The 17,606-nt window shown below is 41.3% G+C and overlaps 1 protein-coding gene and 1 long non-coding RNA gene across 5 annotated transcripts in view; both read right to left on the bottom strand.

Annotated features, from left to right (window-relative positions):
- Positions 1–17,606, bottom strand: part of LOC139758189 (cytoplasmic dynein 1 light intermediate chain 2-like) — a 391,163-nt gene that overhangs the window by 303,060 nt on the left and 70,497 nt on the right. For all 4 annotated transcript variants that reach the window (XR_011714787.1, XR_011714788.1, XM_071679406.1 and 1 more), the window contains exon 2: positions 16,476–16,705. Coding sequence is in view for 2 of the 4 variants with exons in the window: in XM_071679406.1 (XP_071535507.1) it covers positions 16,476–16,705 (230 nt within the window). In the remaining 2 variants the exon portion in view is untranslated. The remainder of the gene's footprint in view (positions 1–16,475; positions 16,706–17,606) is intronic.
- Positions 690–16,459, bottom strand: LOC139758190 (uncharacterized). Its single transcript, XR_011714789.1, has 2 exons — positions 4,555–16,459; positions 690–4,520 (listed from the first exon to the last, which is right to left on the bottom strand). It is a non-coding gene; the product is annotated as an uncharacterized lncRNA (long non-coding RNA).

The following is a 17,606-nucleotide window of genomic DNA, read 5'->3' as shown; positions in this document are numbered from 1 at the left end:
CAACCAAACCCGCTGCCTTGCCGGCTTTCATCTTCCGCAAAGCTTTTACTACCTCTTCTCTGTTTTTTCAAATCATTTTCCCTAACCCTCTCACTTTGCACGCCACCTCGACCAAAACACCCTATATCTGCCACTCTATCTTCAAACACATTCAACAAACCTTCAAAATACTCACTCCATCTCACATCACCACTACTTGTTATCACCTCCCCATTAGCCCCCTTCACTGAAGTCCCCACTGATTCCCTTGTCTTACGCACTTTATTTACCTCCTTCCAAAACATCTTTTTGTTCTCCCTAAAATTTAATGATATTCTCTCACCCCAACTCTCATTTGCCCTCTTTGTCACCTCTTACACCTTTCTTTGACCTCCTGCCTCTTTCTTTTATACATCTCCCACTCATTTGCATTATTTCCCTGCAAAAATCATCAAAATGCTCTCTCTTCTCTTTCACTAATAATCTTACTTGTTCATCCCACCACTCATTACCCTTCCTAATCTGCCCACCTCTCACGCTTCTCATGCCACAAGCATCTTCTGCGCAATCCATCACTGCTTCCCTAAATACATCCCATTCCTCCCCCACTCCCCTTACCTCCTTTCTTCTCACCTTTTTCCATTCTGTACTCAGTCTCTCCTGGTACTTCCTCACACAAGTCTCCCTTCCAAGCTCACTTACTCTCACCACTCTTTTCACCCAACGTTCTCTCTTCTTTTCTGAAGACCTCTGCAAATCTTCACCTTCGCCTCCACAAGATAATGATCAGACATCCTTCCAGTTGCACCTCTCAGCACATTAACGTCCAAAAGTCTCTTTCGTGCGCCTAACAATTTACACATAATCAAATAACGCTCTCTGGCCATCTCTCCTACTTACATATGTATACTTATGTATATCTCTCTTTTTAAACCAGGTATTCCCAATCACCAGTACTTTTTCAGCACATAAATCTACAAGCTCTTTACCATTTCCATTTACAACACTGAACACCTCATGTACACCAATTATTCCCTCAACTGCCACATTACTCACCTTTGCATTCAAATCGACCATCACTATAACCCGGTCTCATGCATCAAAACTACTAACACACTCACTCAGCTGCTCCCAAAACACTTGCCTCTCATGATCTTTCTTCTCATGCCCAAGTGCATATGCACCAATAATCACCCATCTCTCTACATCCACTTTCAGTTTTACCCATATCAATCTAGAGTTTACTTTCTTACACTATCACATACTCCCACCACTCCTGTTTCAGGAGTAGTGCTACTCCTTCCCTTGCTCTTGTCCACTCACTAACCCCTGACTTTACTCCCAAGACATTCCCAAACCACTCTTCCCCTTTACCCTTATATATGTATGCTTATATGTATATATATATATATATATATACATATAAGCAAAAACCACAGCTCCCTATTAACATCCAGGCACCACAGACCTCTCCATGGTTTACCCCAGAGATTTCACATGCCTTGGCTCAGTCCATTGACAGCACATAAACCCCGGTGTACCACATCATTCCAATTCACTCTATTCATTCTACCCCTCTCACCCTCCAGTATGTTCAGGCCCCAATTGCTCAAAATCTTTTTCATTCCATCCTTCCACCTCTAATTTGGTCTCCCACTTCTTGTTCCCTCCATCTCTGTCAATCTTTCCTCACTCTTTCTCTCCATATGTTCGTACCATTTTAACACACTCTCTTCTGCTCTCTTAACCACACTCTTTTTATTTCCACACATCTCTCTTACCTTTCCATTACTTACTTGATCAAACCACCTCACACCAAATAGTTCTCAAATATTTCACTTCCAACACATCCACCTTCCTCCATACAACTCCATCTATGGCCCATGCCTTGCAACCATACAGTATTGTTGGAACTACTATTCCATCAATCATACCCAGTTTTGCTCTCCAAGGTAACGTTCTCTCCTTCCACACATCCTTCATTGCTCCCAGAACCTTCGCCCTCACCCCCACCATGTGACTTACTTCCACTTCTATAGCTCTAATCACTGCTAAGTCCACTCCCAGATATCTAAAACGCTTCAGTTCCTCCAATTTTTCTCCATTCAAACTTACATCCCAATTAACTCTCAAACCTACTGAACCTAATAACCTTGCTTCATTCACATTTAGTCTCAACTTTCTCCTTTCACACATTTTTCATAATGCAGTCACCAACTTCTGCAGTTTCTCACACCAATCAGCCACTAGAGCTGTATCAACAGCAAACAACAACTGACTCACTTCTCAGGTCCTTTCATCCACAACAGACTGCATACTCACCCCTCTCTCCAAAACTTTTGCATTTACCTCAATAACCACCCCGTCCATATACAAATTAAACAACCATGGGGACATCACTCACCCCTGCCACAGACGGACATTTACTGGCAACCAATCACTCTCCTCTCTTCCTACACATACACATTCCTTACATCCTTAATAAAAACTTTTCACTGTTTCTAGCAACTTACTTTCCACACCATATACCCTTTAGACCCTCCACAAAGCATCTCTATCAATCCTATCATATGCCTTCTCCAGATCTATTAATGCTACATACAAATTCATGTTTTTCTAAGTATTTCTCACACACATTCTACAAAGCAAACACCTGATCCACACATCCTCTACCACTTCTCAAACCACACTGCTTTTCCCCAATCTGATGATGTTACCAACTAACAACAGTCACCTTTTTTCTTAATAAATTCTACAGCAATGCCATCCAAACCCACCACCTTGCCGGCTTTCATCTTCCACAAAGCTTTCACTACCTCTTTTCTCTTAACCATACCATTTTCCCTGACCCTCTCACTTTGCACACCACCTCAAATACCCTTTATTGACCACTCTAACATTAAACGCATTCAACAAACCTTCAAAATACTCACTCCATCACTACCTGTTATTACTTGCCCCCTTCATCAATGTTCCCATTTGTTTTCTTGTCTTATACACGTTATTTACCTTCTTCTAAAACATCTTTTTATTCTCCATAAAGTTGAATGATACTCTCTTGCCCCAACTCTCCATTTTGCCCTCTTTCTCACCTCTTGCACCTTTCTCTTGAACTCCTGCTGCTTTCTTTTATACATCTCCCAGTCATCTGCACTCCCTTGCAAGTAACATCCAAATGCCTCTCTTTTCTCTTTCACTAACAACTTTACTTCTTCATCCCACCACTCACTACCCTTTCTAATCTGCACACATCCCACCTTTCTCATGCAACATCCATCTTTTGCACATGCCATTACTGCTTCCCTAAATATGTGCCATTCCTCACCCATTCCCCTCATGTTATTTGCTCTCACCTTTTGCTATTCTACACTCAATCTCTCCTGATACTTCCTCACACAAATCTTCCAAGCTCGCTTACTCTCACCACTCTCTTCTCCCCAACATTCTCTTTGTTTTTTGAAAATCTCTACAAATCTTCACCTTCGCCTCAACAAGACAGCAATCAAACATCCCTCCAGGTGCCTCTCTAAGCACATTAACATCCAAAAGTCTCTCTTTTACACACCTACCAATTAGCACGTAATCTAAAAATAACCTTTGACCATCTCTCCTACTCACATACGTATACTTATGTATATCTCTCTTTTTAAAGCAGGTATTCCCAATCACCAGTCTTTCTTAACACACAAATCCACAAACTCTTCACCTTTTCCATTCACAACACTGAATACCCCACATACACCAATTATACCCTCAACTGCCACATTACTCGCCTTTGCTAAAACCCAGTCTCGTGCATCAAAGCTGCTGACACACTGCTGCTCCCAAAACACTTGCCTCTCATGATCTTTCTTCTCATGACAAGGTGCATAGGCACCAATAATCACCCATCTCTCTCCATCCACTTTCAGTTTTACCCTCATCAATCTGGAATTTACTTTCTTACACTCTATCACATACTTCCATGACTCTTGCTTCAGGAGGAGTGCTTCTCCTTCCTTAGCTCTTGTCCTCTCACCAACCCCTGACTTTCCTTCCAAGACTTTGCCAAGCCACTCTTCCAATTTACCCTCGAGCTTCATTTCACTCAGAGTCAGAACATCCAGGTTTCTCTTCTCAAACATACCACCTATCTCTCCTTTCTTCTCATCTTGATTACATCCACACACACCAGTCTGAGTCTTCGAGGAGGATGAGCGCTCCCCGCCTGACTCCTTACTCTGTTTCTCCTTTTAGAAGTTAGCACTCCCCACTTGACTCCTTATTCTGTTTCTCCTTTTAGAAGTTGAAATACAAGGATGGGATGGTTTCAAGCCCCCACTCCTGCCCCCTTTAGGGAAGTATTCTTTCTCCCCTATCCCCAGGGATATATATACATAGGAAGAGAGGAGAGTGACAGGTTCCCAGATGGTCGGTCTGCAACAGGGATGTGAGATGTCAACACGGTTGTTTAATTTGTTTATGGGCGGGGTGGTTAGGGAGGTAAATGCAAGAGTTTTGAAGAGAGGGGTGAATATGCAGTCTGTTCAGGATGCGAGGACCTGGGATGTGAGGCAACTGTTGTTTGGCAATGACCTGGGATGTGAGGCAACTGTTGTTTGGCAATGATACAACTCTAATGGCTGATTCAGGTAAGGAACTGCAGAAGCTGGTGATTGGGTTTGGAAAACTGTATGAAAAGAGCAAGTTGAGAGTAAATATGAAGAAACGCAAGGTTATCAGGTTCAGCAGGGTGAGGGACAAGTTAACTGGGATGGAGAAAGGTTGGAGGAAGTGAAGTGTTTTAGATATCTGGGAATGGAACTGGTAGCAAATGGAACCATAGAAGTGGAAGTGAGTCACACGGTGGGGAAGGGGGCAAAGTTTCTGGGAGTGATGAAGAGTGTGTAAAGAGTGCGAAAAAGTGAGCTCCAGAATGATGTAGGTAAAAATGAAAGTGGATTACACGAGGTTGGTGATTATTTCTGCTTGTGCACCCAGAAATGAAAGATCTATGGAACAAAAGCGAGCGTTTTGCAAGGAGATGGGTGAGCATGTCAACAGTTTTGATGCAATGGGTCGCATACTTATGATGGGTGATTTCAATTCAGTGTGGGTAATGCAGGTAATAGGGTAATCAGTACTGTGAACAAGAATGGTCAACAGTTTGGGATGCTGACATGAAAAGGACAGGTGACTGGTAATATCTAACTTATAATATGGGACATGCATAAAATAAAATCTAATAAGTGGGAGGCGGGAAGATTAGAAAGGAAAGTGAATGGTGGGATGTAGAAGTAAGATTGTTAGTGAAAGAGAGAAGCACTTGAACAATTTTTGCAGGGAAGTAGTGCAAATGACTGGGAGACGTACAAAAGAAAGTGACATGAGGTCAAGAGAAAGGTGAAAAAGGTGAAAAAGAAGGTAAATGAGAATTGGGGTGAGAGAGTATCATTAAATTCTAGGGAGCATAAAATGAGGTTTTGGAAGGAGGTAAATAACATGCGTAAGATAAGAGAACAAATGGAAACATCGGTGAAGGGGGCAAACGGGGAAGGATAACAAATAGTGATGAAGTGAGAAGATGGAGTAAATATTTCGAGAATTTGCTAAATGTGTTTGATGACAGAGGCAGGGTGGTGGGCAAAGTGAGAAGGTCAGGGAGAAAGGTTTGGTGAACAGAGAAGAGGTCGTAAAAGCTTTGCAGAAGATGAAAGCCTGCAAGGTGGTTGGTTTGGATGGTATTGCAGTGGAATCTATTAAAAAAAGGGGGTGACTGTGTTGTTGATTGGTTTGGTAAGGATATTCAATGTATGTATGGATCATGGTGAAGTGCCTAAGGATTAGCAGAATGCATGCATAATGCCATTGTACAAAGGCAAAGGGGATAAAAGTGAGTGTTCAAATTATAGAGGCATATGCTTGTTGAGTATTCCTGGTAAATTATATGGGAGGGTATTGACTGAGAGGGTAGAGGCATGCAAAGAGCATCAGATTGGGGAAGAGTGGTGTGGTGTCAGAAGTGGTAGAGGATGTGTGGATCAGGTGTTTGCTTTGAAGAATGTATGTGAGTAATACTCAGAAAAACATATGGATTTGTAAGTAGCATTTATGGATATGAAGAAGGCATATGATAGGGTGGAAAGATACTTTGTGAAAGGCTTTAAGAGTATATGGTGCAGGAGGTAAGTTGCTAGAAGCAGTGAAAAGTATTTACCAAGGATGTGTACAAGTAGGAAGAGAGGAAAGTGATTAGTTCCCAGTAAATGTTGGTTTGCGGCTAGGGTGCATGATGTCTCCATGGTTGTTTAATTTGTTTATGGATGGGGTAGTTAGGAAGGTGAATGCAAGAGTTTTGGAGAGAGGGGCAAGTATGAAGTCTGTTCTGGATAAGAGGGCTTGGGAAGTGAGTCAGTTGTTGTTTGCTGATGATACAGCACTGGTGGCTGATTTGGTTGAGAAACTGCAAAGGTTGGTGACTGAGTTTGGTAGTTTGCGAGAGGAGAAAGTTGAGAGTAAAAGTGAATAACAGCAAGGTTATTAGATTCACAAGGGTGCAGGGACACGTTAATTAGGGGAGAGGGGAGAAAGAATACTTCCCACGCATTCCTCACGTGTCGTACAAGGCTACTAAAGGGGACGGGAGCGGGGAGCTGGAAACCCTCCCCTCCTTGTATTTCAACTTTCTAAAAGGGGAAACAGAAGAAGGAGTCGAGCAGGGAGTGCTCATCTGCTTCCAAGGCTCAGATTGGGGTGTCTAAATGTGTGTGGATGTAACCAAGATGAGAAAAAAGGAGAGATAGGTAGTATGTTTGAGGAAAGGAACCTCGATGTTTTGGCTCTGAGTGAAAAGGAGGTAAAGGGGAAGAGTGTTTTGGGAATGTCCTGGGAGCAAAGTCGGGTTAGTGAGAGGACAAGAGCAAGGGAAGTAGTAGCACTACTCCTGAAACAGGAGTGGTGGTAGTATGTGATAGAGTGCAAGAAAGTAAACTCTAGATTGATATGGGTAAAACTGAAAGTTGATGGAGAGAGAGATGGGTGATTATTGGTGCATATGCACCTGGGCATGAGAAGAAACATCATGAGAGGCAAGTGTTTTGGGAGCAGCTGAGTGAGTGTGTTAGTAGTTTCGATACACAAGACCCAGTTATAGAGATGGGTGATTTGAATGCAAAGGTGAGTAATGTGGCAGTTGAGGGAATAATTGGTGTAGATGGGGTGTTCAGTGTTGTAAATGGAAATGGTGAAGAGCTTGTAGATTTATGTGCTGCAAAAGGACTGCTGATTGGGAATACCTGGTTTAAAAAGAGAGATATAAATAGGCACGTGAAAGAGAGACTTTTGGATGTTACTGTGCTGAGAGGTGCAACTGGAGGGATGTCTGATCATTATCTTGTGGAGGTGAAGGTGAAGATTTGCAGAGGTTTTCAGAAAAGAGGAGAGAATGTTGGGGTGAAAAGAGTGGTGAGAGTAAGTGAGCTTGGGAAGGAGACTTGTGTGAGGAAGTACCAGGAGAGACTGAGTACAGAATGGAAAAAGGAAAGAAGAAAGGAGGTAAGGGGAGTGGGGGAGGAATGGGATGTATTTAGGGAAGCAGTGATGGCTTACGCAATAGATGCTTGTGGCATGAGAAGCGTGGGAGGTGGGCAGATTAGAAAGGGTAGTGAGTGGTGGGATGAAGAGGTAAGATTATTAGTGTAAGAGAAGAGAGAGGCATTTGGACGATTTTTGCAGGGAAATAATGCAAATGAGAGGGAGATGTACAAAAGAAAGAGGCAGGAGGTTAAGAGAAAGGTGCAAGAGTTGAAAAAGAGGGCAAATGAGAGTTGGGGTGAGAGAGTATCATTAAATTTTAGGGAGAATAAAAAGGTGTTTTGGAAGGAGGTCAATAAAGTGCGTAAGACAAGGGAACAAACGGGAGCTTCAGTGAAGGGGGCTAATGGGGAGGTGATAACAAGTAGTGGTGATGTGAGGAGATGGAATGAGTATTTTGAAGGTTTTTGAATGCGTTTGATGATAGAGTGGCAGATATAGGGTGTTTTGGTCGAGGTGGTGTGCAAAGTGAGAGGGTTAGGGAGAATGATTTGGTAAACAGAGAAGAGGTAGTAAAAGCTTTACGGAAGATGAAAGCCAGCAAGGCGGCAGGTTTGGATGGTATTGCAGTGGAATTTATTAAAAAGGGCGTGACTGTATTGTTGACTGGTTGGTAAGGTTATTTAATGTATGTATGACTCATGGTGAGGTGCCTGAGGATTGGCACAATGCTTGCATAGTGCCATTGTACAAAGGCAAAGGGGATAAAAGTGAGTGCTCAAATTACAGAGGTATAAGTCTGTTGAGTATTCCTGGGAAATTATATGGGAGGGTATTGATTGAGAGGGTAAAGGCATGTACAGAGCATGAGACTGGGGAAGAGCAGTGTGGTTTCAGAAGTGGTTGAGGATGTGTGGATCAGGTGTTTGCTTAGAAAAATGCACGTGAGAAATAATTAGAACAGCAAATGGATTTGTATGTAGCATTTATGGATCTGGAGAAGGCATGTGATAGAGTTGATAGAGATGCTCTGTGGAAGATATTAAGAATATATGGTGTGGGAGGCAAGTTCTTAGAAGAAGTGAAAAGTTTTTATCGAGGATGTAAGGCATGTGTACCTGTAGGAAGAGAGGAAAGTGATTGGTTCTCAGTGAATGTAGGTTTGCGGCAGGGGTGTGTGATTTCTCCATGGTTGTTTAATGTGTTTATGGATGGGGTTGTTAGGGAGGTGAATGCAAGAGTTTTGGAAAGAGGGGCAAGTATGCAGTCTCTTGTGGATGAGAGAGCTTCGGAAGTGAGACAGTTGTTGTTCGCTGATGATACAGCGCTGGTGGCTGATTCATGTGAGAAACTGCAGAAGCTGGTGACTGAGTTTGGTAAAGTGTGTGAAAGAAGAAAGCTGAGAGTGAATGTGAATAAGAGCAAGGTTATTAAGTAGAGTAGGGTTGAGGGACAAGTCAACTGGGAAGTAAGTTTGAATGGATAAAAACTGGAGGAAGTGAAGTGTTTTAGATATCTGGGAGTGGATTTGGCAGCAGATGGAACCATGGAAGAGGAAGTGAATCATAGGGTGGGGGAGGGGGCAAAAATTTTGGGGGCATTGAAGAATGTGTGGAAGTCGAGAACATTATCTCGCAAAGCAAAAATGGGTATGTTTGAAGGAATAGTGGTTCCAAACAATGTTATATGGTTGCAAGGTGTGGGCTATAGATAGAGTTGTGCAGAGGAGGGTGGATGTGCTGTAAATGAGATGCTTGAGGACAATATGTGGTGTGACGTGGTTTGATCGAGTAAGTAATAATAGGGTAAGAGAGATGCGTGGTAATAAAAAGAGTGTGGTTGAGAGAGCAGAAGAGGGTGTTTTGAAATGATTTGGTCACATGGAGAGAATGTGTGAGGAAAGATTGACTAAGAGGATATATGTGTCAGAGGTGGAGGGAACGAGAAGTGGGAGACCAAACCGGAGATGGAAAGATGGAGTGAAAAAGATTTTGAGTGATCAGGGCCTGAACATGCAGGAGGGTGAAAGGCACACAAGGAATAGAGTGAACTGGAACGATGTGGTATACCAGGGTTGACGTGCTGTGAATGGATTGAACCAGGGCATGTGAAGCGTCTGGGGTAAACCATGGAAAATTCTGTGGGGTCTGGATGTGGAAAGGGAGCTATGGTTTCGGTGTATTTATTACATGACAGCTAGAGACTGAGTGTGGCCTTTGTTGTCTTTTCCTAGTGCTACTTCACACACATGAGGGGGGAGGCGGTTGTTATTTCATGTGTGGCAGGGTGGTGATGGGAATAAATAAGGGCAAACAGTATGAATTATGTACGTGTATATATGTATATGTCAGTGTGTGTATATATAGGTATACATTGAAATGTATAGGTATGTATATTTGCGTGTGTGGACGTGTATGTATATACATGTGTATGTGGGTGGGTTGGACCATTCTTTTGTCTGTTTCCTTGCGCTACCTCGTGACACGGGAGACAGCGGCAAAGCAAAGCAAGTTTGAATGGAGAAAAACTGGAGGAAGTGAAGTGTTTTAGATATCTGGGAGTGGACTTGGCAGCAGATGGAATCGTGGAAGTGGAAGTGAGACACAGGGTGGGGGAGAGGGTGAAGGTTCTAGGAGTGTTGAATTATGTGTGGAAGGAGAAAACATTATCTGGGAGCAAAAATGGGTATGTTTGAAGGAATAGTGGTTCCAACACTTTTATATGGTTGTGAGGCATGGGCTACAGATAGGGTTGTGCAGAGGAGGGTGGATGTGTTGGAAATGAAATGTTTGAGGACAATATGTGATGTGAGAGAGCAGATGTTATTGTGTTGAAATAGTTTGAACACATGTCGAGAATGAGAGGAAAGATTGACAAAGAGGATACATGTGTCAGAGGTGGAGGGAAGAAGAAGTGGGAGACCAAACTGGAGGTGGAAGGATGGAATGAAGAAGATTTTGAGTGATCGAGGCCTGAACATACAGGAGGATGAAAGGTGTGCAAGGAATAGAGTGAATTGGAAAAATGTGGTATACCAGGGTCGACGTGCTGTCAATGGATTGAGCCAGGGAATGTGAAGCGTCTGGGGTAAAACATGGAAAGGTCTGTGGGGCCTGGATGTGGAAAGGGAGCTGTGGTTTTGGTACATTACACATGCCAGCTAGAGAGTGAGTGTGAATGAATGTGGCCTTTTCTCTCTGTTCATGGCATTGCTTCGCTGGAGGGGAGAGGGGAATGCTATTTTCATGTGTGGTGGGGTGGCAACAGGAATGGATGAAGGCAACAAGTATGAGTATGGACATGTGTAAGTATGTGTATGTTTGTATTTGTAAAAGTATCTATACACTGAAATGTATACGTATGTATATGTGCATTTGTGGGCGCTTACGTACATGCATGTGTATGTGGGTTTGTTGGGCCATTCCTCGTCTGTTTCCTTGCGCTACCTCGCTAACACGGGAGATAGCGGTTAAGTATAATAATCATTTTATTCATTTATATCTTATTATACTTTGTCGCTGTCTCCCGTGTCAGCAAGGTAGCACAAGGAAACAGACGAAAGAATGGCCCAACCCACCCACATACACATATATAAATATATATACATAACACCCACACACACACATATACATACCTATACGCTTTAACATATACATACATATGCATAAACAGACATATACATATATACAAATGTACATATTCATACATGCTGCCTTCATCCATTCCCACTATCACCCCGTCACACATAAAATGGCACCCCCCCTCCCATCGCATACACACAAGGTAGCACTAGGAAAAGACAACAAAGACCACATTCGTTCACACTCAGTCTCTAGCTGTCTTGTATAATGCACCCAAACCATGCTCCCTTTCCACATCCAGGCTCCACAAAACTTTCCATGGTCTACCCCAGACGCTTCATGTGCCCTGGTTCAATCCATTGACAGCTCATCGACCCCTGTATACCACATCGTTCCAATCCACTCTATTCCATGAACGCCTTTCACCCTTCTGTATGTTCAGGCCTCAATCACTCAAAATCTTTTTCACTCTATCCTTCCACCTCCAATTTGGTCTCCCACTTCTCCTTGTTCCCTCCATATATCCTCTTTGTCAATCTTTCCTCACTCATTCTCTCTATGTGACCAAACCATTTCAGTACACTCTCTTCTGCTCTCTCAACCACACTCTTTTTATTACCACACATCGCTTTTACCCTTTCATTACTTACTCAATCAGACCATCTCACATGTCCTCAAACATCACATTTCCAACACATCCACCCTCCTCCAAACAACCCTATTTATAGTCCATGCCTCACAACCACATAACATTGTTGGAAACACTATTCCTTCAAACATACCCATTTTTGCTTTACGATATAACGTTTTCACCTTCCACACATTCTTCAACGTTCCCAGAACCTTCGCCCCCTCCACCACCCTGTGACTCACTTCTGCTTCCATGGTTCCATCCACAGCTAACTCAACTCGCAGATATCTAAAACACTTCAATTCCTCCAGTTTTCTCTTCGAATTTAACTCCCAAATGACTTGTCCCTCAACCCTACTCTACTTAATAACCTTGCTCTCATTCACATTTACTCTGAGCTTTCTTCTTTCACACACTTTACCAAACTCGGTTACTAACTTCTCCAGTTTCTCACCCGAATCAACCACCAGCACTGTATCATCAGCGAACAACTGACTCACTTCCTAAGCCCTATCATCCACAACAGATCACATACTTGCCCCTCTCTCCAAAACTCTTGCATTCACCTCCCTAACAACCCTATCCATAAACAAATTAAACAACCGTGGAGATATGATGCACCCCTGCTGCAAACCAACATTCACTGGGAACCAATCACTTTCCTCTCTTCCTACTCGTACACAAGCCTTACATCCTCGATAAAAGCTTCTCACTACTGCTTCTAACAACTTAGCTCCCATACCATATACTCTTAATACCTTCCACTGAGCATCTCTATCAACTCTATCATATGCCTTCTCCAGATCCATAAATGCTACATACATATCCATCTGTTTTTCTAAGTATTTCTCACATACATTCTTCAAAGCAAACACCTGATCCACACATCCTCTACCACTTCTGAAACCACACTGCTCTTCCCCAATCTGATGCTCTGTACAAGCCTTCACCCTTTCAATCAATATCCTCCCATTTAATTTCCCAGGAACACTCAACTTATACCTCTGTAATCTGAACACTCACCCTTATCCCCTTTGCCTTTATCCAATGGGACTATGCATGCATTCTGCCAATCTTCAGGCACTTCACCGTTAACCATACACACATTAAATATTCTCACCAACCAGTCAACAACACAGTCACCCCCTTTTTAATAAATTCCACAGCAATACCATCCAAACCCTCTGCCTTGCCAGCTTTCATCTTCCGTAAAGCTCTCAATACCTCTACTCTCTTTATCAAACCATTCTTCCTGACCCTCTCACTTTGCACAACATCTCGACCAAAACACCCTATGTCTGCCACTCTATCATCAGACACATCTAACAAACCTTCAAAATACTCTCTCCATCTCCTTCTCACTTCACCACTTTTTGTTATTACCTCTCCATTAGCACCCTTCACCGAGGTTCCCATTTGTTCTTTTGTCTTACACACTTTATTAACCTCCTTCCAAAACATCTTTTTATTCTCCAATTTAACGATACCCTCTCACCCCAACTCTCATTTGCCCCTTTTCACCTCTTGCACCTTTCTCTTGACCTCCCACCTCTTTATTTTATAAATCTTCCAGTCATTTGTTCTATTTCCCTGCAAAAATCGTGCAAATGCCACTCTCTTCTCTTTCACTAGCAGCCTTATTTCTTCATCCCACCTCTCAATACCCTTTCTAATCTGCCCACCTCCCTCATGCCACAAGCATCTTTTGCGCAAGCCATCACTGCTTCCCTAAATACATCCCAATCTCCCCCACTACCCTTGCATCATTTACTCTCACCTCTTTCCATTCTACACTCAATCTCTCATGTACTTCCTCACACAAGACTCCTTTCCAAGCTCACTTACTCTCACCACTCTCTTCACCCCAACATTCTCTCTTCTTTTCTGAAAACCTCTACAAAGAGAAGGAAAGATGGGAAGGGATCATTATTAGATTACATACTAAATGACAAGCATGCAAATGATAGACTCTTGCATGTGAATAAGTTGATAGGGGCAGTTGCCAGGATGTGCGAGTGTTACCTGTTGGAGGCGGGAGTGAAATATGTAGAGGCCTCAAGAAAAGAGGAAATGAAATGAGTGACAAGAGGGTTGTGAAAGTGAGTGAGCTTGGAAAAAAGCTTTGTGAGAAGAGATGAGACGAGAGACCGAGTGTTAATGGCAAAAGATACGAGCAAATGAAGATAAGGTAGTGGATTAGGAATGGGAGGTATTAAGGGAAGCAGTGCTAAACTGTGAAGAGAGGTGTGAAGCATGAGGAAGGTGAGAGGTGGATATGTGAGAAAGGGTTGTGAGTGGTGGGACAAGGAAGTGTAAAAGAATAAAAGAGATTGATGGCATTTTTATGTTTGGGGAAAGAGTGCAAGTGGATGGGGGATATATAAGAGAAAGTGGCAGGAGGTCAAGAAGGTGCAGGGCTTGAAAAAGAGAGCAAATGAGAGTCAGATGACAAATATCTGCAAACTTTAGGTAGAAGACGAAAGTGTTGTAAGGAGACTAAAAGTGTGGTAAAATATAGTAATGGAAACACTGGTGATGAGGGTAACTGGGGAAGTAGTAACAAGAAGAAATGAGGTTAGATGATAGATTAGCAGATGTGGGACCTTTTGGACATGGGGATATTTGAAGTAAAAGGGTGATGGAAAGAGTAAGAGTCATGTAAAAAAAGGAAGAGGTAGTGAAAGCCTTGCGTAAGATGATGTGCAGCGAAGCAGTTGAGTGGATGGGACTGCAGTTAAATTTCTGGAGAAAGGGGAAGATTGTGTTACTGATTAGCTTATTAGGACTTTTTCAATGTCTTAAAATCTTATTTCATCAGGAGGAGAAGGAAAGGAATGAAATTGTAACTGGTTGGTTCTGAGTAGGAAGTTGTCTAAATTTGTGGATGATGTGCCTTTTTCAGCATGAAATTGACAGTATAGAGTTCCTGGGAGAGGTGAATACTGTGCTGGCAAATTTTGGGCTTGCCAGAGTCAAGTCTTTACACCCTAACAAAAATGAAAGGAAAAACAGACCTCATTCAAGTTCTATGGATTGCCAAGAAATGTAATTTATTTATGTTTACAATTAAACAGGACCAATTTCTATGCAAGATCTCTGATATTGCCCACAACCTTTCTAAAGGCTCCTTCAGCCAACGGATACCTTATTTCCAGCAGCAAGAAAATATAGAATCCTTTGGGGTAAGAATCAGCAAGAAAATATAACTCCTTTGGGGTAAAAAGTTCTTTGATGAGACTATTCTTAAAAGCCTTGCCAAAGGTGACCTTTTGCTCATGGTTAAACACCACTAAGTTCTGTTTGTTTATTTTTGTTCTCTATCTTAAAATTGGCCACAAATGTCTATTCACTTTGAAGACTTATAAGGCTTACTTTTCTAGGCAAGTATAACTTAAAGAATCATTGAGGCAACATAAATGCAAACTTTAGGTAGAAGACGAAAAAGTGTTGTAAGGAGACTAAAAGTGTGGTAAAATATAGTAATGGAAACACTGGTGATGAGGGTAACTGGGGAAGTAGTAACAAGAAGAAATGAGGTTAGATGATAGATTAGCAGATGTGGGACCTTTTGGACATGGGGATATTTGAAGTAAAAGGGTGATGGAAAGAGTAAGAGTCATGTAAAAAAAGGAAGAGGTAGTGAAAGCCTTGCGTAAGATGATGTGCAGCGAAGCAGTTGAGTGGATGGGACTGCAGTTAAATTTCTGGAGAAAGGGGAAGATTGTGTTACTGATTAGCTTATTAGGACTTTTTCAATGTCTTAAAATCTTATTTCATCAGGAGGAGAAGGAAAGGAATGAAATTGTAACTGGTTGGTTCTGAGTAGGAAGTTGTCTAAATTTGTGGATGATGTGCCTTTTTCAGCATGAAATTGACAGTATAGAGTTCCTGGGAGAGGTGAATACTGTGCTGGCAAATTTTGGGCTTGCCAGAGTCAAGTCTTTACACCCTAACAAAAATGAAAGGAAAAACAGACCTCATTCAAGTTCTATGGATTGCCAAGAAATGTAATTTATTTATGTTTACAATTAAACAGGACCAATTTCTATGCAAGATCTCTGATATTGCCCACAACCTTTCTAAAGGCTCCTTCAGCCAACGGATACCTTATTTCCAGCAGCAAGAAAATATAGAATCCTTTGGGGTAAGAATCAGCAAGAAAATATAACTCCTTTGGGGTAAAAAGTTCTTTGATGAGACTATTCTTAAAAGCCTTGCCAAAGGTGACCTTTTGCTCATGGTTAAACACCACTAAGTTCTGTTTGTTTATTTTTGTTCTCTATCTTAAAATTGGCCACAAATGTCTATTCACTTTGAAGACTTATAAGGCTTACTTTTCTAGGCAAGTATAACTTAAAGAATCATTGAGGCAACATAAATGCAAAGAAAATTTAGCTTTTTCCAGAAGAAAGAAGGGAAGAATGGATTCAGTGATAAAAAAAAAAAAAAAGCTAATTTTTCCAAAAGAAAGAAGGGAAGAATGGATTCAGTGATTAAAAAAAAAAAGACATGTGAATGATAATAAAAACTGAACAGGGATAACACTGCATTTCCAATGAACAACAACTATGTTCAATTCAAGAACCTGGTAGGACTGACTGGGTATCATTCACTCTGATATAAGCAAATGTCTTTATGTCATTGTAAGGCACTATCAAAATCAACTTTACTGTTTAGCAGGATGCTATCCTCTGATTGTTAAAAATGTTATAGAATATCAAAACTTTTTAAAACAATAAAGAAGCATAATCATCATGGAACATTCAACTTACATAAATACAGCATCTTTTTCAACAACAAGCGCAGGAGTTCTGAAGGGAAAGTTGTAGATTCTATGGACTAGATACTTGTACAACAGGTCACAATTCTTGTCCTCTTTTACTGAAGTATAAAAGAGGGCTGCACCATACTGAAGGCAGAACTTTCGAATTGATTGTTGAATGAAGTCGAAGTGTTCTTCTTTATAGTCAAAATCCTTTTCTAACGTAGACATATAATCTGTCTGAAAAATATGTAACCAATGTTTTATTATACAGAAGTTTCTCTTTACTAAGAAAATAAGTGAAGCTTATGGTCACTACAATTTTCTTACATAATTATGAATATCCTAGTGGGATAAGTTTGTTTTTCTTACAATGGGTGAAGCATGCTCTCTCTCTACTTTCAGGTATTTCTCACTAGATTACTATACTTTTTTCATGATAAAGCTTCACTCATGTTTTGATCATCATGTGAAGCTGCTGTCACTTGTTTATAGCAGAGAAAGAATGCATGAAAAACTTCAAGACTGGTTTAGTAGAAGACACAAGGGGAAGGAAGATATAAAGAAAATTTACATTCTGAAGGCTGGAAAAATTATTACTGTAAGAAGAAACCCCAAGTGCATCTAAAGTACTTGCTCAGAAAGGGTTTTACATAATTTTACCATGCAAGGTAAAGTACATCCATTAAACATCACAAAACATAAAATTTTCAACACATACTCCTTCACTGGGACTCATCAACCATACAGCAAGCCAGAACCTCATAAACCAGAATGGAGGTAGTGCCAAACAGCCAAACACCTTTTTCGCTTACTGTTCACTGGTGTTTGTACACAGGACATGTTACTTTCAGGAATAAAGAAATGATTTCTAATTGGAAAGAGGGAAAAGATGGGAAAGTAGTGAACTACCTCAAATATGTTATTTCATTCTTTAAATCCTACATTTTCTATATGGTCTACATTACTCAAAACCTGCAGATCAACAGCAGTGTATCTATAAATGTGGTTGTAAGGGTACTGAAGAAAGCAAAATTTTTTCCTCCACCTTCAATGCAATGAAAGATACCTCTATAAGCTATTAATGGTATGATGAGTCATTTGGAAGCTTCAACAGATGGAAAAATCTTAAACATCAATT

The sequence above is a fragment of the Panulirus ornatus genome, chromosome 29, assembly GCF_036320965.1.
Source record: "Panulirus ornatus isolate Po-2019 chromosome 29, ASM3632096v1, whole genome shotgun sequence".
NCBI lineage: Eukaryota > Metazoa > Arthropoda > Malacostraca > Decapoda > Palinuridae > Panulirus > Panulirus ornatus.
The sequence above is the reverse complement of the archived record's forward strand: the minus strand, read 5'-3'. Positions and strand labels throughout refer to the sequence as shown.